The following is a 22,576-nucleotide window of genomic DNA, read 5'->3' as shown; positions in this document are numbered from 1 at the left end:
TTTTTTTGGTTTGTTTTTGGCTTTAGACTCTCCACTCACATTGTCTGATCAAAATATGTTTTAGAGGGGCATTTTAAACTCGTTGTTAACTGACCTGTTTTGGAGACACCTCCCATACACACCCTTAGCCGATGAAGACGAAGGATCATTCGAAGAGTCGAATGTTGTATAGAGTTTTATTAACCCCATCCCCCCGCCGTTCCGTTGTTTCGAGTACGTCGCCCTTATTTCATTTATTTTATAGTAACTTGTTAGATGCTCTAGTGCATAGGTTTTATTTGTATTTAGAGTACATCATGCGAGGGAGAGAGAGAGACACACATACACAGATAGCAGGATGTATTTTTATGTTTTACACACCATACCTTCACTAGGTATGTTTAATTATAAGTACGAAAATCTTGGCGCGTGGAGAATGAATTTTAAAGCGCGCAATTTATAGTTTACGTGTGTTTGAAGTGCCGTGTAGTTTGAAGAAAGTTTGAATTCGAAATTCAAACGTCATGAGTTTAGAACTGAAATCGACGATAATGTAAATGTGAATGTGCGTTTTCATTTTTTTTTCAACATTATCCTTAATACTCTCTCTCTTTCTCTCTCTCTCTCTCTCTTCATCCGCGCAAATAGTGGTACATGTAATGTTGTTGATGAACGATTTACAAGTTTCCGTTTTTCTTCTTCTATTACTTTTAAGTTACTGTTTGCTTTGCTTGTATCGTAATTGTACATATAGTTGATACGATATGCGCACACCGCACCTCCGTAAGCATATTGATACTGGGTGCAGACGTTTGCTCTAGCATTAGGAAATAGTAAATCGGCAGTTATCGATTGTATTAAGCAGCATTAAAATGTTAGCGATGTGTGCAAAACAAACCCTGATAGCATTGTGAGGCATTTGGAAATCAGAATCAAAAAGCCAGGCAACAACAGAAAGGAGAGAGAGAAACTAAAACGAAGTGCAGATAGTAGCAAAATGATTCAGTTTGTAAATGTTGAGATTTGTTTTCATCTACTTTATTCGATGTTATTTTACGTGTGTAACATTCAAAGCTTATTTTAAATATTGAACTTCCACTTGACGTGTCTAAATTTTGTTCTTTCATACACAATTAATGAAGAAAATAGTGTAGCACGGTATGTTTCTTCTCCGGCTTTTATAATTATGTTCCATTGGAAAAATCCGCAAAAAGGCTTTGGATCTGTATCATTTCTAGCTTTTCTCATAGAGACTTATTTTATCCGTGTAGCAGGATCTACTGGGGAACTGTCCCCGGTAGTTATTGTCGAATTCTGTTACACATTCTCAGTCTTCTCTGGTCATATCAGCACGATGTACTCAACTGTGCATTGGGGACCAACAAAGAGAAGCTAAATCGTTTCTGTACTGCGTGTGTGGAAGGCACCGGTCTATTCCAGATTTGAACCCAAACTGGTTGTGTTAGTAAGTCGTGCGTTACCCATGAAATCCAAGTTACATCCCCAATAAAACAATTAATGAAGAATGAAGGATTCGAGCCTAAGCATTGTAACGCAGAAAGATTAACGCTCACGTTATCACTCAATTGCATAATGGATGAAATATTTCAATTAACACATAAATCAATACGGATACGAGTAACTTTTGTGCACACTTCCATTCTTCTTGACTGTATAGTAAAAATGTTTGCATATGTACGCATACAAGCAACGTGTCCGTAAAATGAACGGGATCGCAAGTTGTAATCATACAATATTCTCTTATTTTTGTTTTCAATGAATGAATGGTACATGAAATGGCATCCTTGGCGTGAGAAGGACTATTTGCCTCAAGCTTTTATTTAATCTTTTTCGGGTTCGGTTGAAGACCATGCCGACAATGCCTACCAGCATTTTTATTCCGTACCTACATTTGTTTTTGGTACATCGTTTCAAATAGTAGAATGTGTTTTCTTTAGATGAAATGCTAGAAAATGTTTTTTTTTCAGAACGGTTTCTTTTCGATCCCGGAAAAATATTCAAACATCGAGAAAGATAAAAGAAGAGTTAATTAGATGCTGTAAATTATACGAAAACTGTATACATCAGCAGAGAAGACGAATCACTCTCAGTTCTTAATACCGGGAAGAACAGCTGCGTCCCAAAAGCAGTTTAATTTATTATTACTTGACCACAATCGATTAGTTTGTTAGTCATCATGTAAAACAGCAGCAGCAGTAGCATGCAAGGCACATTGTCTCCAAATTGTCGTGTACGATGTTAGCCGAAGATGAACGATCATTTTAAAAATGGAATACAAAATAATTAAATCTACCTTAAAAGGTGTATTCAATCTCGACGGATGCAGCTATAAAATATGCAAACACATTTAAACGAAAGTGCGATACATTTGGATGAATAAATGGTACTTTAAAGTTTGTCGTAAGGTCTAAAACCCTCATAATGGCGGACATACAGCAGATCATGTCGGAAGGGAAATTAAACGAATAGTAGCTATATTATATATGTTTGGTGTCATTTTATCGCGTTTAATGCAAAACATACATAATAATTGTAGACAACATGAACCACTTCTTTCAACAAAATCACCGCCCCCCACCCCCCAATTCCCATGAAAACAGAAGAAGATAAATGTAAACAAGTGAGCATAAAACAAAGAAATATGTGAGTAAAACGAGTGTGTTTTGTCCAAAATTTTACAATTAGATGAAAAATTGCAACAAAGAAAAAAAAAATACAAAAGAGTACAACATTAGTGAATAGTGAAGCCCAATGATGATAATGGTGTGGGCACCAAGAACAGCAACGATCGAAAAATGGCCCACAAACCCGCCACAAAACAATCTCCTTCCCTGTTTTTTTATAATCTCCCACCCATGTCAGTCGTTTATTCTCATCTGAAATCAATATGCCGATGGAAAGATATTTTGATGTAAAAAGCGAAAAAAATGGCGCACTGTTTCCAAATCATACTTAAGATTTTATGCAAAAATAGTCCCAACATCATCAGTGTCCCTACACTCACTTACCCAATGAGCCGCCAAATGAATGGAAAGCGACGGGAGCTCGATCACACATTGTTGTAACGTCTCTAAAGCAAACTTATAAAATCGTACTCTAATAACAGTGAGGAAAAATGCACACAACAGCCACAAATATAAGATGCAGAGTTTTACAGATTAAAATTTCAACAGATATTAACAAAAGAACAAAGCGAATTGCAAAGCTTTGGGAAGTGTCGGTAAAGATGTTAAATTATGATCTGCAAAACATTCTGTAACTGAAAACCACACATTTAGCACTTGTACTCTCTTGTAATGCATTATTGTAAGTCATAACAGAAGACATAGCTGTATAAAACAAAACAGTAAATAGCAAAGCATAATAATGATAAACGATTTTTTCATATAAAAAAAATACATTCAAGATTTTAAAGAAAATAATGAATAACGCATATGCAGGGCGTGCAATTGTTGGCGTAGAACGAAAAAGGGAAGGAAGGCAGAACAAAAAAAAAACATCCAACCCAAAAAGGTCAAATCAAATTTTTACAAAATAAAGCAATTGATAGAACAGTGTTTCGTTCGCTTTCTGTTGCCCGCACATCAACATTGGCAATTGTATGCTGTATATTAGTACACCACACTTTGCAAAAAACACACAAGAATACAAAACAAACTGGCAAAAAAAGGACAAACTTGCTCTCAAACTTATTCGATCTAATAAGAAAGTTTCCTTTTTTATATATAAACAAAACAAATAATTGTAAAGAATAGAAAAGCGAACAATTCCTAGTGAAAATTTCAACCAAAATTTAAAGAAAACTAAATCGGGTATTGATAAACACGGCGAGGATGAAGAAAGTAAAACAAAGTAAAGGGAAATTACACGAGTGTTGGGAGAGTGGTAGTGGAAAGGTAAACCACAGAAGGGGGTAGATAATTTTCACACTTTTACTCCTCTTTAATAGCAAAACAAAAAAGAGAGGGAGAGAGAAAGAGAAAAAAAGCAAACCATGCGGGATGGGAAAAATAATATGAAAAAAAAAATACATCTATGAAACACTACACAATTATAAATAAATAATGCAGCAAATGAAATTGCGAGAGAAATGAAAATGAAATGGAAGAACAAAGTCGCTACCGAATTATATTAACGAATCAGAATCCTAAATTATGAACAATTTATTAAGTAAGCTAAATTGAAATATTGTTAGGTGAGGAAGACAGCATAGAGAAACAAAATCAGATCGCAAAAGCAAACCACACAAAGCAGAAGTGGGAGGAGGAAAGTTAAAACAGTGGGTTTGTGGCTGCGCAAACAACGAGAGCATGAGATGTGGTAAACCAATATAGATGTGTGTGTAAATAAAGAGAATAATGAAGAATAAACCATGTGTTTTAGTAGTATGATGTAGTACGGGAAATACCTACTGACTGAATGACTGAAATGACTGAATGTTTCTAATGGTACTTTATGCTAGCTGGTTGGATGAATGACTCACATGATCCTGTTTGTATATGCATCTAAGAGCACCGATAACATTGTCCTGGATTAAGCCCAGCTTGATGGCTGAAGGAACTTCTGCTAGAATGACTACGAGCTACCCATCACATAAAGTTCTGTCTCTTGTTACGTCCATGTAAAGGACAGTTTTTATGCAATCGAAATCAATTTTCTCAATACTTTCATACGCCTATCGGATATAAATGCATAAAACTCCCGAACCATCCAGCGAATGTCGAGTAAAACAAAACATTTATATTCTAACTCCCTTCTTCTTAGTACCACATTCTACTGTTTTTTGTAAACGTTCACTGCTTTCAAGAGGAGTTTGTGGGATAATGTTAATCATATTGTATTTCCACCCCCTTAAAATTTTACGCGATGCGGTTGTGACGTACGTTAAATACGTTCATTGACTAGTGTTTTACAAACACGTTGTACTTACTGCTGCACCTTACTGATCTGCTCTGTGTATGTGTTGTCCCTGTTACTGTTCAAGCTGCAGATGAATTTTCCTTTCTTTTTCACACTGCATTGGTTGCAATTTTTAATACATCTGCTTCAATATGTACACAGTTTTAAAACATATTACCACAATCACATGGACAAAAATGCTTCCCCTTGGTGGCGGGACTGACCACTAAACAACTTCAACTTGGGATGTTTTGTTTTCTCTAGCCTTAACTATAGTATGTACAGGCATAAGCATTTTTATGCATGTAGCATCCCCATTAGAAACACTTTAATAAAAAAAAACAATCACTGCAAAGGAAACCGACGACTCTCCGACAAGACGAGAAGTTAAAATCAGAACCAGGAGTTGTGGAATGCGAACACAATACTAACCTTCTCGCACATTAGTCTAACTTTAAGCACTCGCTGAAGAATTTACCAAGCGTGTGGTAAAGATGGGGCCGCACACCTGCCAGACTGTGATCTTCGTCTGGGTAACTCTACAGCGGGAAACAGAAATTTGGAATTTTCAGTGAAAGAATGTAGACACATTTTCCAAGGAGCCCAGAGCTACTACTTACCACCTGCTTAAACATGATATCGTGCGTTTCGAGTGCGCGGGAAAGCTGCATTGCCTGCTGGAAATGGACATTGTCATCGTAAGTACCGTGTACCAGCAGGTACGTTCGATTCCGGAACCTTTCGTGCAGTGCGGTGAGTCGGGATGCTTCGTAACCGTGCCGATTATCGGTTGCCGCCGGCAGTCCCATGTAACGCTCCGTGTAGATGGAATCGTAAAACAGCCAATCGGTAACGGGTGCCACCGAGACGGCACATTGGAACACGTGGTCGGTGTCCTGCGCTAGTGCCATTGCCGATGCGTAACCACCGTAACTCCAGCCCCAGATAGCAACCCGTTCCGGATCGATGAAGGGAAGCGTTTCCGCTAGTTTCCGTGCGCCGGCAATTTGATCATGTACCTCGACCGTACCAAGCTTACGGTAGATCTGGTACATAAGCCGATCACCGCGCAGTCCACTACCGCGACCATCAATCTTAGCGTACACGACCGAACGGTTCGACGCCAAATGGGTACCCCAACCGATCGACCAAGTGCCGACGACATTGGCCGAGTTTGGACCACCATACACATCCACCAGCATCGGATGCTTTACTGCTGAGCTGGAAGTATTCGTACCTGGTGGTATCAAAAGCATTACCTTCGCCGTAAATCCTTTGTCGAGTTCGATCTCATGAATTTCCACACGTGGAATTGCTTTCCCTTTGAGTGCACGTTGCAGATGTCGGTTCGATTCCCACACCTTAATCTGCTTCAGCTGGACAACTGTAAGTGATCGGAAAGAAAAATGTTAGACCACATCCGAATGCTTACACACACACACACACACACACTCGCGAACTCACCATTTTCTTCTACAGTCCAGTGGTATACATGGGTCCAGGGTATGTTGGGACCGCGCGCCTCCAACACCAAATAGTCGCTACCGGCCGGACCCATCTGCGCATTGAAGAAACTCTGGTTAGCGCCCACCTCTACGTCACACGTCAAACACTGAGCAGCCGGTGCATCTTGTCGTCCTTCCAGCGCGTACACATGCAACACGTGCGACTCGTCGGCAGTATTTGCCGTGTAGAAGATCATATTACTCTTCGCATCCCATCGGAGAATTTCCTGCACGACAAACGTACCCTTGGTCAATGGTACGGCCGAACGTTCCGTGGTGGAGATCATGGTGACGTGCTTAAACCCACCGGCCCTACCCTGCGACGAGGAGGCTATGACGAGGAAGTGTGTTCCGGCACCATTAAATATGGGTGCACTGAACAGATCCAACCATCCATCCGATTCTTTAATCTCGTGCACCGTCATACATTGGGGAGTTCCGACCACAACCTCCGGTGTGCAGGAACGTATTATCGCATGGTTCTGGACACGATTCATCCAGATCGTGACAAGCCGTTCGCGCGTCCAGCCAACACTTGTAATGATGTGATCACGGTTCTGATTAACCAGCTCGGTCGGTGGTTCAATCTCCTGCAGCTTGCGCGCACCCAGATCGTACTGGAACAGATGCACCTCAGGGTTTTTGGTGCCCACTTTCGGATAGTGTAGCGTAAGTTCGCGAGGGTACTGATAGTCCGGATTGCCCGGTGGTCCATAGATCGGAATCTTCATCAGCGGTGTTTCCGTGTCGTTGAAGCGGATGAACGCGATACGCTCACCGTCCGGCGAGAACCAGGTGGCAATGTTGGTGGAGAATACCTCCTCTTCATACACCCAATCCGGAATGCCGTTGTAAACGCTTGGGCTACCATCGGTAGTGATCTGTACCTCCTCGGAAGTCGGTGTTTCTCGATAGTACAGATTGTTCTGATACACAAACACAAACGAGTGGTTCACAGGGCTCCATTCGACGAGATTTAGGGCACGCTAGAAAAGATAAAACACGGACAAATTAGCATCGCGGGAAACCAAATCGCCAAATTGAAATGCTCCAACAACACCTTACCCGCTGTCCGCCGACATTCACTGGAATGATTTCCTTGGTTGTCATATCCACAATATCGTAGACCGCCAAGTAACTGTGCCGGAAGATCTTACTGTATCCGCGCGCTACGAGCAGATACTTGCCGTCCGGCGAGAGATCAAACTTGAAACCCTGCAGCTGCTCCTCGTTGGCGATTCCGAGCAGTGTCTTCGTGTCGTTCTGCTCCGGATCGTACACCATTACCGAGCCGAAATCATCGCGGAAGATGATCTTCCCGTTGGCGGCCCAGGTACCGGTAAACCCGCTAGCTGATAGACGGCCCTGCAGAAAGTCTTGCAGTGTGATCGGTTCACCCTCCCGTATGATGGGAGCTGTTTCTGGACCATTTTCTTCATCGTTGCTGGCAGTTAGAATAACGACTAGTGCGACCGCAACTACAGTAAGTATTACCGCAACCGTACCCAACAGCAGGTACCGTCGGAGGTTTCGTTTACCAGAACTGACAAGTTCCTGCAGATAGTAGAATGAAATGTGGGTGTTTTAATATCAACGGAATTTGATTTCCGTGAAAGCTAGTATAAGAGTACAGAAAGTTTGTAGGCTTTTCAAGTGAAGTTTTTATAGTATCACTTAACCTCTTTTGAATAAATGTAAATTTGTATATAAAGAAGCATTTCTTCAATGCCTCCTGAAGTGACTGCGCCAAGAGTGACGTCTGACTCTTGTTTCTAGTTAAAGTTTATTGTTCAGTTCCTCAAGATATGATTTGAAGTACACAGGAAGACATGGAATCCATTAGAATTTACGGTTTCCAAACTTGACAAAAAACTACAAAGCTCCGGTTCAATGTTACTCTTGAGGACAGCTACATTACCCCTTGAAGTTTACATCAATTGTGTAAATATGTTCTCTTTTTCGCTCTGTAAGCTGTTTATCGCCCGATCTTCATCACGTGGAAAACTAACCGATCATCTAAAGCAGGAGCCTCCAAACTTTTTAGATGGCGCGCCGCATTGAGTGGAATAGCCACAGCTGAGGGCTAATCTCGGGATCTCTCGGGAGGGAGTTTGGAGACCCCTGATCTAAAGAAACACAACGATCTTTAAAGAAAGTAGGACGAAGCTCCATAACTGTAGTACTTCATTACGACTACAGCATTACTCGGTCATCTGCTCCCCATATCTAACACCTTTAAATGTTAAGGTGTCCAAATTCGAACAGAAGTACGTAGAATGACGTTCAATCTTTTTGGGGAACTCACAATGAATAGCGCATTTAAAGAAGATATCAATCATTATCTTTCCTTCAGTTTATTTGCCGCTTTCTAAAAAGGGGTTTTCAGCCATTGTAGGGTTATTGATCGTACGAAGAAGGAGCATGTTTTCATGCCCATCTTATCGGCCCATCAATATTGGGCAATTGGAGTGTTGTTAACAATGTTATCTTTAATAGCAAAACGCCAAAGGGCAAGAAGTGATGGCTAGAGTGTGACGAGTCACTCTCATACCTACTGCTGTTAACCAAAATGGGGACGATAATCTTCGAACAAACTCAATTAAGGGTTAGTTAAAGGTGATTCCAACACCGTAAACCCGTCTGGTGATGCGATGGTCATACATTCCTTCGTGTTGTTAGGATGTAAAATTCTTCCTAAAGAAGGCAAATAACTGGAAAATATTTCCACAGTTTTCCAACGCTACCGTAAACGGAAGGGGAAGAAGCCCCTTTTGTAATGTCGCTCGGTTTCTCCACCGACACGACGTTACCCGGCATTTGAAGCAAGTAACGTAACTCTGCGTGCACAGACAACCGGTCACGAAAAACCTGTTCGGAGTTCGAACTTTCGTAACGGATTCCGAACTTCCGACCCTTGGAAGGGAAAGTGAATCCGATTCCGGAAGGCTGACGGATTCGTGATGAGGTTAGGTTGGCACGCAGCAGTGGCCACTAATTGCCACCATCAAGTACGACCCAAATTCGCTGATTTGTGTTTCATTTTCATGCCAGTCACACCGGCAACCAAACAAAATGGGACCAATTCCTGCAAAACTTCGGCCGTTGGTAGTTGTGAGGTGTTGGTGTTGCCGGGTGTTTCGGCACGTAATATGGCGCACCGTGCTTTACGTGCTTTGGTACTTACAATCTGTAAAGAAAACACAAGGAACAATATTTGTTCATGAAATCGGTGCTGGCAAGATCGTTGACCACCTGCCCGGCAAGTGGTATAATGTCCCGAAGGGTATTACGATCGTACGGTTTTGCTACTGCCAGCTTTACCACGCTGTTCGACTCGCGACTCCCAGCCATTTATCGGTATTTACAATTTTGCGCACTACGCAACACGCTACTTGGCGTAGTAAGAGAAGGAGCGAGAGAGAGAGCGAGAGAGCACTATTTATTATATTATGCAATCGAAGAGGTATGGCGCAATCAAGGGAACTGGTGGCAAGGAAAGTCCACCAACTGATCGTGCTTGTGGAAAGTGGAATGGAAACAGTTTTGCAATTGGAGTGGACTTGATTGATTTACTACAATACGTTGGATTTAACGCGCTTTAAGACTTTGTTTAAGAGATCTGTTTGTTTTTGTAAAATAAAACTACAAACGTTCATTTACCTGATCCGAATGTCCGATCTCGATGGAATTGCCACTGGATGCTGCCATGTTGGAAGATTCGTTCGTTGCACCTTTTTTCCACACACTTAAGTCACACTACCCGTTTAGTGTCCCAGCACTAACGTACTAAAACCCCGTTCACGATTGAATATTGTTTGTTTTTCTTCTCTAGTTGCGATACTAAACAAATATGATAAATGTTTAAAATTTCCTTCACACAAAGCAACACAAACTGATCACTGACACGTCGCTCAGTGACTGGTTTAGCTTGTTAGGTACGCACGGATTGGAAGACGTTTAGTACACGTCTAAAGCAGACCACTTCCCACAACGGCACGGTGTAGAAGCTTTTTCATGTCGCGATGTTGTTCTATCTCGCAATTCGCCTTCGTCGGCGTAAATCCATCTGTACAAACACTCCCAACCCGCGTAAGAAAAGTGAAACCCAAACTAAACCAAGCGAGAAACCCAAAAAAAAGGTTCCAGATAGATGGATCTTATCCCTTGGGAAATAAAACCACCGAACGCGAAATACTGTACACATCGATCAAAAAATTTTTTTTTTGGTAAATTGAATTTCTTAAAAGAGATTCTTCTAGTAGAACAAATAAACCATCCATCCTGGCTACTTGTTTGTTGGTTCATTTGGTTGTACTATTTTCCTTTCTGTGGCTGTGTTATTCAATTCTGAATAGCATTTTGAGGGTGTCGATGGATGGGTGGTGGCTACATATTTTTTTTCTTATCGGCAACGGATGTATTCCACCCACACCTCAGGTTTCTTTTTTTTAGTGAGAAAAGGTGAATGTGCGTTCAATTAAAACCGGCATGTTTTACATGTGCCCCGAACATGTCGATAACGGCCAACAGAGATACTACCGAGCAGCACCCTCAGTATCACTAATTACTGAACATTAGTTTAGTGTCTTCAAATTATAAGGGTTTTAAGTTATAGGGATAGAGTATTGATAAGATATTCGTTCTGTCGAAAGAAATTTAATTAGTAACAGATAAGAATCATGAAGGGTCTTTAGTGTTTGTTGTAAGTACTAGTTAATCAGCCTACAAAACATATGCTGGGTGTAAGCAGGGGAATCTTCTTTCTTTCTAATATAGAGATCGCCGTGATATTGCTCTGGGAACTATTTTCTTGTCTACTGGAGTGTGTCATAAGAAACACAAAAATAAACAATACCGCAATAGTAATTTCAGACGTGAAAAATTGCTGTAAATTTCACGGAATACAAGTTTTTAAAACTGTTGCTGGAATATTGATTTATAGACTGATGTCGATTCGAAAGAAAACTGATGAATAACTGCTGATAAATAATTGTTACTATTAAACACACGTAATATTATTGTTAAAAAATTGATAAAAAGGCGAATGAGTCACAGAAAGTGTAGAAATAATGCTAAAAGACATTACAGTACAAATTCAAACAAAACAATGATTCGTTGCTTCTCACTAGAACTGATATTGCCTGCATCTCCATATTTTGATAGGTAACGCACCATTCATACAACTTGAATCAATGAAGCGATGAGTTAAATCATTGATAAAACCGTTCAAACATGAAAATTGTTATAGCATTGATTTCCTGCTGGTGCTTCCATTAATAAAGCCAATTTAAACGATCAATTTGAAGCTATCCGAAAACCGTTTTCTAATTTTCTCCACCCGGTTAGATGATCATACCCGGATGAAAAATATCGGAACGTTTCCTTCATGCCCCGCTAACTCTCAGTGCTGGATGGAGCTTTGTATTAATCAAACTGTCTTCCTTCCTGGACTGGTCTTCCTTGTGGCGAGCTTTTTTTTGTTGTTTTACGAACTGTCGTACTTAAATTACCGTTTAACAGCACGTTGACAGCACGTGATGAGCGGTGTCCAGTTTCGGAATCGGTTCCGGCAGGGTTGGAAAACCATTTTACGATTGCGAATTAGCAACCAATTTGCCACCCTTGCAGCGATGGGAACAATGTGAGCTAAATGGTTTTAAAACACTCTCTTTCACTTGCAGGTCTTACACCTACTACCAATAAGTCACTTTTTTGAATAGCATATCGTTTTAGTTTATCAGTTTTCGTTCCGGTGTGTTGCACCGGAAAATGGAAACAGATATCCAACGCTAACGAGCAATAGAATAGGAAGATAATGTAGTTATAAGCAAGCTTTTTTAACATTTTTAAAATCTTCCTGATGTTAGTCTTCTTTCGCCTCAGGATGTCAAATGGCCTATAACGTTGGCACACTTGATACATCATTTGTATGCATTCCAAGAGAATTTCTGCGTGGTCTACCATACCAACTGTTACCCTTTCGATGAAGGATACAATCTTGCAACCGCACAATCAAACACGCGCGGCCGCTCCCTTTTCTCCAATGATTCGTAACGATTCGCTCTAATTAAGGTTCATCTAAAACTTATCCAATTTGATTGACCGATTTGTCACCCGAGACGATGATGACCGTCACGGCGATGGACGTCACGGACCAGTTACGCATCAGTCGCAACTCATCTTCTTCGGGGAACCACAGTGCTGAGTGTGCTGATATGAGTAACTGGTTCATAGGAACGTACCGAAAATGTTTCTTGTTGGGTTTTTTTTTCGAGATGCAAAAGCCTAACTTTGCGAATCCATCATTCATTGTAGTGTGTGTTCTCAGTTCGATTAACATTAATTAACACAACCCCCACTGTGCCGTGGTTTTTGGGAAGGATTGAAGACGAGACATAAAAAGATTCATTCATTTAAAGACATTTTTCTTGATTCTTTAAGAATATGGATAGGAAACAAGGAGAACAAAACAAGAAAGCCGGAAAGTACCCAACCATTACCGGGTAAGCAAATATTCTCTCTGTACTCGAGATTACAGCGCCATGTCGGTAGGGAACGAAAGGTATAATCTGGCCAGATCCTGAGCAGAGTAAGTGGCATCTGTCTTGTAAGTGTACATCCCAATTTCCCTCTTACTCTACTTCGCAGACCTCTCCAAAAAAGGAGAGATGACGATGGAAGAAAGGATCGACGGCCAAGCGGGAGACGGACAATAAAGTGGGCCCCAAACACATTCGCGGCACGAAGGAATTGCACCGTCAGGATGCACTCAGGATGCACGTATGCATTTTTCATGATGATGTCGACTTCAGGACGGAAAAGGAACCGAGTAGTATGGAGCATAAAAAAACGAAAGAAAGAAACAGTAAAGCACCTCTTCTAAACATATGAGCATCATCATCTTCTACTCCCTAAAGGACCTCACGTAAACGTTTTCCTGTCCGTGTCGTGTTACCTTCCTGACCTTAAGGCTTTACGCTATTACTACTTCATCCGGGGCATCCAGTGTCGTTAAACTGTCACTTATCACACGCTCGTTTCGTCGCTTGCCGACGTTTGACATCGGTGTGTTTCTCTCTCTCTCTCACTATCTTCAGGATATACATTATTTATGAAGCTTAACATTTGCACTCCTTAGTGTAAGCCTTTTGAACGGGGACATCTTAAATATGTAGCTCGTGTTACTTTTCATTACCAGTTTCCAGATGGATAAATGAAGCAGGATGGATAGATGGATTAAACAATGTTTACCAGCGATAAATGGTTTGTTCACAGTGAACATTTTAATCTTCCTGTTTGATAGCGTGCAAGCTATTCCCACTACGGGAATCGTCACAATTGAAACACCTCGATCTCGGTCAAGCGTTTAGTTCCATTGACCGTACTAAGACATTCCGAAGGATCTCGTTGTATCTTCAAACGTTTGATATATATCCTTCAAAAACTGAAGGCTTCCAATGTGATGAAGGAATTTTTATATTGAATTTTTGAGGTTTTCACTGATTGAAACAATCCTGGAAATCGATCTTACATGACCAATAAGTGGGCAGATTCCTTGGGCAACGAAATGTGGCAAGAGCATGAGCTATTTGATAATATGTATCTGATATGGATGTTTCAAACAATGCTGTAATTTGTTCGTGATTTGAATTAAAACTTGATTTGGTTTGGTGACTGATTCAATTACGATACAGCACGTGGGTCGAGTTTGCCTATCGAATGGAAATTGTAACCCCATTTTAGAGGCAAACCAAGACAGCAAATACTAAACTTCCACTAAATTGACGTTAGACGTACAAATGCAATACCGTGACCAACCTGTACCTAGGACAACATCTGTGACGTAACAAGAGTAACATCACTCTTGTACGTATCAGCTTTCACTATTGCAATCCCTACATTCCATTGGATATTATACGAAACAATCAACTTCAATTGTTTGTTAGACGAGAAAAGCAATTTCTACTCGATTGCCATTACTGCAAGTTGTTTGGAGTTGGAGACATTTGGAGCACAACTGTCACAAGCTAATGTTTGGCGAGTGGCTAGATCTATCACTTAACGCCTGACCCCACTTCCACCAGGGGTTAATTTGTGTAGAAGAAAAATAGCTTCCAATGGGAATAACGTTCGATTGACACTTGCCACGATGTCCAGCGAAAGATTCCACGAAACTCGCAACGATAAGCACGGAAGGGGAAGAACTCGAACTAGCTGCACTGGTGTAGAGCATCGTGTTGAGATGCGAAGATAACGATAATGATGGCATCAACTGTCGGCTTCAGATTGACCGTACAGGACGGATGATATGAAGTGTTGCAAAAATAATAAGCCTGTTGTATCTGCCATACGGTTGAGGCGAACGCTGTCATATTCATTCCAGCCAGTGTTGTATTTTATTGTTTACAGTACGAGTAGATGTATGTGCTAATTGTAGATCTGAATCACATAAAACTTCTTAAGCTCTTGTATCAGTTTCTCACTCATCGTGTAGATCAGTCGTCCACAGTCGTCAAATGGAAATGGAGACTTTTAGATCTTCTAGGCCACTGTGACATTTTCCAATAATCTTGAGCTGGAGATCACCCTACGAACCATGCTATACAAACTGGTAAACCTTGAGAAGCAAATAGCTATGAATAGCAGCACACCTACATAATTAAGTCAGGAGCCTCACAAGATCTCTTGAAGGTATTTCGATTGGAGAACTTGTGCAAACTCACTGGACACATACAGACACAAACGATCGCAGCCTCCAAACGAGATTTTTTCCCATAAACCAAACAAAAAAAAATCGGTATTGATCATGTTCAGAAACCGGTTTTCATTGGTACGATTCAATTTGAAGAAAGAAAAAAATTAGCGTCACGATTCCAAAAAAAACCAAACACCCAGAAGCTTGAGAGAATAGGCTTTCGAGAAGAAGTTCTTATAACTCACTGAAGTTACTTTTGTTTTGTTAGCGTTATTTCTTTCTCCCTTAAACTTCCCTTTCAATCGCTTTACATCCGTAACGTAGATGACGTAAAAGAATCAGATAAATAAGTCTTACGAAATGGCACATCCGTCTCTTGTTTGCCGTCTTATGTTCAATAGATTTTTGCGGGACGATAACAATTACCTGTCATTTTGATGTAATGACACTCTGAAAACATGTCTCAGGCATTTTGCAGTAATGTCAGCCCGGTACGAATTCTTACTGTAAGTGTACTTCAAAAAGTGTGTTTGGCACTTTGGTGAGTGAGTTACCAAGGTATCAAGAGTACTCGTCGTTCACACTTCAGCCCATTATCAACGATTTAGACGTAGATTAAGTCTTGAAAGGTGATCATAAAAGGTGTTTTATGGTGGATCCCGTGATGAACATAACGACCCGTTTTGTGCGTGTTATCAGTAATTGGAGTATTCTTGGTGAGCTATTAAACAGTTACCGTGACTTGATGGAAAAGTGCGTTACAGAAGAATACCAAAAGGAAATAAATTTAAAATGTTATCAATCATGAAAAAGGAAAGAGCAACAGTGTATCGTAGCTATAATTTAACAAATTCCATTAAACACACACAAAAACACCAACACATCCATCCATTTTGACAGCCGCTCCCCGTTGGAATGCAGTTTGTATGCAGATTCTTCTGCGTAAATCATATCCACGTCCACGTTCTTTGCCACGTGCCACCGGGGGACGTATAAAGAATATAAATAACACACATGAAATCACAAAAGCAGAGTGAGAGAGAGAGCTGTGGGTAGAAGGTAATAAAATAACACCAAAGGGAAAAAGAAAAGATAAACCATTGCATTTTTCATGCCGGTAAGGCTCGGGAAAGGTAACCCACAACAAGGAAGTAAAGGGCGAAATGATGATCGTGGATGCAACTCCAACAAACAAGCCCTATGCACCAGCGTTACAGTAGCCGTTATTTAATTTGCTTTGCTTTTTCATTCACACACACACACACGTCTCTGCTTGTGGGCTCTTGCACAAGGTGCATTGGACCAACAAAAAAAAAAATAAAAGGTCCGGCAAGCAATTTAACGGTGCGTCTGTCATGTTGTTTCGCTCCCCATGTTCCATCCATCGTGGCACCGTCAGTGGACGGGGTGGTTTGGTGTGGAGAAAGCTTACGAGTATGAAATCTGTTTGGTTGCACAAATTAGATAACAAAACAGATTGGCACTACTACTTGTTAATGGATGCTTGGTTTTGCAATCAATTTGAATGCATTTTAATATCCCACACAAAACGTTACTCCACCGAAAAAAAAACGCCACATAGTTGAACTTTCAGCTGAAAACGTGACTTAAATTCAGCGTATAAATACAATCGGATGACATTGGAAGACACCTGGCATTGGTATATAATAGGACACTTTGTAAAAGACACTATCGACCATTAGCAATCGATTTGATCGTTTCCATAGCAACTTGATCTTGTACGCGATCAGTAAAGCACACTAAAACGCACACAAAGACATCATCAGCAAACGCACTTATTTTGTTCATCACACTGTTACACTCGGTCACAAGGTTATGACACTCCTTTTTGTGATGGTCACGATCCATGATCACAAATCGGATCACCGAATTGATGGTGTAGATCGCATCACATTTACATACGAAAGAATGAGAACGCGCATGGCCCTAATGTATCATGGCCCGACGAAAATGTTATAAAAAAAAACAACTGACACTACAATAATGGGGTGTTTTTTGTTTAGTTCTTGACTTGACTACACTTTCGCCTCTTTTCGGTGTTGCGTTTTTTACACCAACACACGTACCATTCGTACGCACCTTCACGCAACACTTAAACCATACCATACACAGTCGAACCGCCAAAAAGTAGGCCCGCCACCGAGCCGGACCGCACGCAACGAACACCACGCGGAAATTGGGAGCGTTCCGTTCGAGCATCGCTGTAGTAACGCAAGCACACGATCACGTCCCATTCCGATTCGAGCACTTCTGTGCGAGTGGGGAGAGAGAGAGAGAGATACTTCGAGAGAATTATCTGCTAAGTAATAAATATTACATCGATAAAGGGGGGCTTGGCAACCAATTTCTCTCTGTCCACAGCTCTCTGTAATATTATTCTCACAATTTGGAGGGAAAATCTGCTCGAAACGAGTGTCACCCTTTTTGGCGAAACCCAACCCTCCACCAAATGGAAGGAAATGTTGGGAAGCTGCATTCAAACGGTGAGTTGATTTTCAAAAATCAAAAATCCATTAAGATGATGTGTTTTTTTTTTTGCTGCAACCATCCGGTATTGGGCTATATGGTCGCAAATAAGGAAAACTGTAACTCACTTTCACCCTTGTCGTTATCGGGTGTAGTGCATTGATTTACTTGATATCAAACCGCGGCAATCATTAGCATTGGTACATAATGATGATAATACGGATGTGCGCAATGAGTATAGTGGTGGGAAATGGAACCCCATCCATCGATCATTGTGAAATAAGAGAGCTTTAAATTGGTGGTTCACTTTCCCCAAAAATCGGAATTATCGCTTTTTTCATGTCTAATAATTTGCTTGTTTTGTTTTTTGTTTTGATTCCATTCATGAAACGTTAAAAATTGTCCGCGTTTTTTTTAAATAGTTTTAGAGGGAATATTTCTTTATGATGGTCCATTTTTTGAAATAAATCTTCAGGTGTTTCAACAAGTGAAGCTTGTACTACTACTAGTAATACTGTTGTGGAATGTTATGATCTGTATGCCCCAGCATCCGATAGGGGATATAAGAGACGAACCAAACCAAGTCATAAGAAATTTATGATCTTTACATACTTATAACCCTCAACAGAATCGTATTTTTATACTCGTTTTTTATATCGTATTCAAATGATACTTTATAAATTGTAATTAAAATGTAAAATAAAAAAGAAAAATGTTGCCCAATATGCACCTTTCAGCTGCCAACTGTGAGCGATGGGCGCGAACAACTGCTCGAATTTCAGTAGACGAGTAACGCTCTCTAAATTGAGCATCGTTCTCCACCGTTTTGGGGAGCAACAACCGGCATTTAACTTCTCGCTGCTGGACGCTGCACGGTGTAAACACAACAAACGACGACTTGTTGCCTTGGCCGTGCGTTTTACATCCCTCTAGACCTCGGGTGGAAATACAACCCCGTGCTGTGCGCGTTTGCTAGAAAGTGGTTGAACAAAGTGGATAAGCATTGCGGTTTCGGTATCGCTTTCAGCATCGACACGTATCGCTTTTTCTCTCTCTCCCTCTGTCTTTTGCTGTTTCTGCTTGTGGGCTAATTTCCTTTCACTTTCCCAGTCAAGGTTAAGCTGGTAGTCAACTTGTGTTCGCTAGATCTAAGAAATGTGGTCCTCCTGAACCCGTAACCGTTCGTTGCATTTAGCTGCAGCCTTCCTGTTCCTCGTTTTGGGATGCCTATCTATGCCAAATGCAATTAAAGCTATTATAACGCGGGTCGAAATCTTTCATGCACCACCACTACAGTACAAAACGGTCACAAGCACTATAATCTGCTGGGTGTGCTGAGGGATAAATGACAGTAAGCTTGTAGCTCATAGCAACCCACATGCAGTGGGCTGTGGAGATTCTCCATTGGTCTAATCAGGATGAAGCCAATTGAGGCACAAACGAACGATTAAAACCGTTCGCCGACAGTGAGCTGCATTAATTGCCCAACAAAACATACCGCAGAGTACGGAGGTCTAGTTCGTTATGGCCAGCAGAGAGTGATTCGGACTTCCAGATAGAAGGAAACGACGGTGTGTGCTTCGTGTGAGTTGTGCGTGACGCATTAATGGATGTTAAATGTCCCGCTTGAAACCAAGGGGTAGATGATTGTTCTAGGCCAGCAAACAAGACGCTTGCTGCTGCTGTACCCTGTGAAATGAGTTGTTATTAAAAGATGTACCAAGACCAGAAGATATTCCCACGTGGAAATCTAGAAGCAAAGATCCGTTAAAGAGGGCCAAGAAAACAATCAATCTTCGTTCGCTTTGAAGCGCACAAAAACAGTGCGATAAAACAAGTGCAATATCACATGTTTACCAAGTTCGACCCACATTTGTACATTTGCCTATCAGCTGGTGGTTGTTCTTTGGGTTGTAAACCACTGTTGCTAACAATGCAAGGTTGAGTTCGCGTTTTGCATAGACACCCAAGTCTGCGTGGTGCAGAGTGAAGTGTTCACAACATAATGGGTGTGAAACTCGGCTAAGGCTCGTATAGGAGATAATTGCAAGCATTGTCTACTCCATTTCCCTAATCGGAACACCGCAGTCATGCGAAATACGAATGCATTAAAACTGCACACTAGCTAGCTGGTTTTGTAGTAGCATGCAGTTGCTTACTATTTATTTCTGTGGCGTAATTACACACCTTTTAGTGCAGCTAATGATTGCGATTACTATTGGAAGTTATTCGCGTGTGTAAATTAGCCGTTAAAACCCACAAAACGGGCAGGAAAAGAAATTTTGTTCCGGCGCGCGATGTTGTTTTAATTTGTGAAAAATAATTGTTTATATTTAGGTATGTTTGTCCCGACTATTGATCTTTTGACAGAAAATTTATTGTTGATAATATTTCCAAAAGTCTTTGAATATAATTTGTAAAAATCGTAAGGCATGAAGATTTCCTTGGAGTGATCTAATTGCTACCTACTGATCGTTAGATTCTTGAGGAATTTTAGGAATTTTAGAAGACGAAGACTTAGTTGATCCACTTCCAACAGAATCTTGAGTTACCTTAAGAAATCACTAAACGCCCCGATCGATCTCTTCCTCATTTCCGATAACTTCACCATTTCAGATATACTTCCACTTACCTCGTACATATCCGTATTCTTGTTCGCCACACCACCAGATCGCAGTGGATTAATGTCCACGATGACACCGCGCGTCGACCGCAACCATCTGTGGCCTGTGGTTAGTGCGGACTCTTTATCGTCACCTTCACCGTACTCTTCCGACTCGGAATCGCTACTACCACCAGACACCTGATACTGAGTGGCTTCGAAATCGTTTTGGGCCAACGGTTGATACGTCCGTTTGTGAGTTCTAGCGATGTTCATAGTTTCTCTTCCACGCACTTGTCAGGTGCGTGAAATGTTTTAGTAGATGGACACTTTAGGGACGACACTTGAAGGAAAAGAGAAGAAAGAAAGGATTATTTAGCGTCTTATTTTGTCATTATGTGTACTACTCTAAAGGGTTTATGGTTTTGTGGAAAAAAGTTATAATCTGTTTTGCATTTTTTATTATCAAAGATAAAAATTCCCGTATATAAGGACGCATGGAATAGAGCGTAAAACCGGTTGAAGATAAGAAGTTAAAGTTTCGCATGATTCAATTTAAAACTCTCAAACCGAGGATGTGGTGTTCGTCTGGAGCGCAGACAAAATCCATCTGTTTTCAATATCGCTTTTTAATAATTCCAAGGGCATCCCCAGGTCAAATGTCGACGCCACTTGACTTCGCCATCCCGTAATGCTCACTTTATCACTCGCTTGTTCGCGTTTCCCTCTTTGCTTGGAACAGGTTGTGACTTATCGCAAATCCTCGAACTCAATCTAGGGCAGGGCATTTCAAACTGGGAAGTTCATCCGCCCTTCCCAATCTGCACGTTTCCATCAATCAAAGCGAAATACGAAAAAAACCCCGGGACGTAGCACAGAAATGCGTTGGCCGACAACCGAGTACCACAGTACACAGGCTCAGAGTCTAAACGTGACCGAAAATCCCCGGCAAAATTGATGAACCTCTAGGTGTTTGTTGACAAAGTGCAGGCTTATCATTCGCTGTCGTTGTGGCGCGCGAGAGATCTCGATGTTACATAAAACGTAGTTTACCTTTGGAAAGTGCAATTTAACGCCAAGCTTAGTCCAAACAGGCGCAATATGAGAATGCGTTCACAATGATGCATTAATAACGGTGGAAACGGAATGTATTAAAGGTTACGAAACATTATGTTGTTTGGAAGGAGAAAAACTAATTTTAAAGTTATTAAACAAAAATCGCATCAAACTTTTTGCAAAACCCAAAAACTCTACAAACACAACTTACATCCTAACGATCACAAACACCAGACTTAAAGGCGATCGTTTCGAACATATAGGGAACTGAGAAAATATTGAACTTGTAACTGACAACACGTTTTCCTGGACAACTTCATCTGAGTAAACACATATGTATTTTGTGAGACGATATCGGCACGCGGTATGATAAGATACACCTACACGAGTACGATGACAATTTTGTTTCCAGGGGAAATTTCAGCAAGATATCATCGCTTTAGAGTGCACTTAAACTTTCTTCACATTGCACATCCGCCTAGCATTTGGTTAATTAATTTAAAATAAAGTATGCTTTAACATTCTGTACAGCATCTGCAAGAAAGTCATAATTCTCATCAACCACGGTTTAATACAATAGAAGATTTCACGACGGTGGTGATCGGTGATGATCGTTGCCCTTCACATTTTCCCTGCGGCGTTGTGCGACTAGCCGGTGTGTTGCAATAAACAAACAAAAAAACAACACAGCTGTTGCCTGCCACTGACGTGCACCACCAACACCACTAACGTTTACCGCGATCGCGCATGTTTTGTTTGTGAAGATGAAGATGCTCTCAATCTTGACCTCAAAATGTTCGAGCACACACACACACACGACGTAGATGATGGAGGCAAGATCGCGGCAAGATCGTTTTCCTCCTGCTCGCTTTGTTTCTTCTTCACTTACACGTGTGTACATACAGCAGCCAACGGTGATGTGTACGTTAAACGAATGTCGCTTGCTATGATGCATCAAAACCCAGTACGTAAAAACTCACCTTTTTCAAGATTATACCAAATTTTCGTTCCCTCACTCCTTGGAATCATTCGCTTCTGTTTATCGAGAGCGTTGTAAGAAAATCCACTGGAGCAATATACACGCGCAGAAGGTTTTCTTTGCACACGATATCACGTAACCAATCGGTTGTTCGTCACGAATGTAAGTATACTTTTGACATTTCGTTTGCGCGAGAACGAATCGATCGCAGTTCAGCAATTAACTTACACTGGTTTTACAAACCAAATTCCATAACTTCACAACGCGAAACACGTAAACAAAAAACACGAATACACCAAACTTTCTATTAGCCAAGGGGACACACATCCGGACACCGCATCCCAGCGAGATCG

At 41.0% G+C, this 22,576-nt stretch overlaps 1 protein-coding gene across 7 annotated transcripts; it reads right to left on the bottom strand.

The window, feature by feature from the left end:
* Nucleotides 1–4,720: 4,720 nt before the first annotated feature.
* On the bottom strand, nt 4,721–22,545 carry LOC125769758 (prolyl endopeptidase FAP). 7 transcript variants are annotated; one of them, XM_049438580.1, is made up of 6 exons: nt 22,225–22,545; nt 20,219–20,531; nt 7,470–7,958; nt 6,364–7,390; nt 5,520–6,283; nt 4,721–5,438 (listed from the first exon to the last, which is right to left on the bottom strand). In XM_049438580.1, the coding sequence occupies exons 2-6, from the start codon at nt 20,462–20,464 to the stop codon at nt 5,343–5,345; spliced, it is 2,622 nt and encodes an 873-aa protein (XP_049294537.1). In that variant the 5' UTR covers nt 20,465–20,531; nt 22,225–22,545; the 3' UTR covers nt 4,721–5,342. The 7 variants fall into 7 exon arrangements, with proteins under 7 accessions (XP_049294537.1, XP_049294538.1, XP_049294544.1 ...); XM_049438581.1 differs by lacking the exon at nt 22,225–22,545 and adding an exon at nt 21,629–21,843; XM_049438587.1 differs by lacking the exon at nt 22,225–22,545 and adding an exon at nt 10,065–10,244 and having other exon boundaries at nt 20,219–20,302.
* Nucleotides 22,546–22,576: the final 31 nt, after the last annotated feature.

This window comes from Anopheles funestus, chromosome 3RL (assembly GCF_943734845.2).
Source record: "Anopheles funestus chromosome 3RL, idAnoFuneDA-416_04, whole genome shotgun sequence".
NCBI lineage: Eukaryota > Metazoa > Arthropoda > Insecta > Diptera > Culicidae > Anopheles > Anopheles funestus.
Note: the sequence above shows the minus strand (reverse complement) of the source record. Positions and strands in the feature narration are given on the sequence as shown.

Excerpts from the sequence above, each read along its gene's own strand:
- LOC125769758 (XM_049438580.1), bottom strand. The coding sequence starts at position 20,464 with ATGAACATCGCTAGAACTCACAAACGGACGTATCAACCGTTGGCCCAA. Across the intron at positions 7,959-20,218 it reads AGAATACGGATATGTACGAG|GAACTTGTCAGTTCTGGTAA; the intron begins GTAAGTGGAAGT and ends TACTATCTGCAG. Across the intron at positions 6,284-6,363 it reads CTGGACTGTAGAAGAAAATG|TTGTCCAGCTGAAGCAGATT; the intron begins GTGAGTTCGCGA and ends GATCACTTACAG.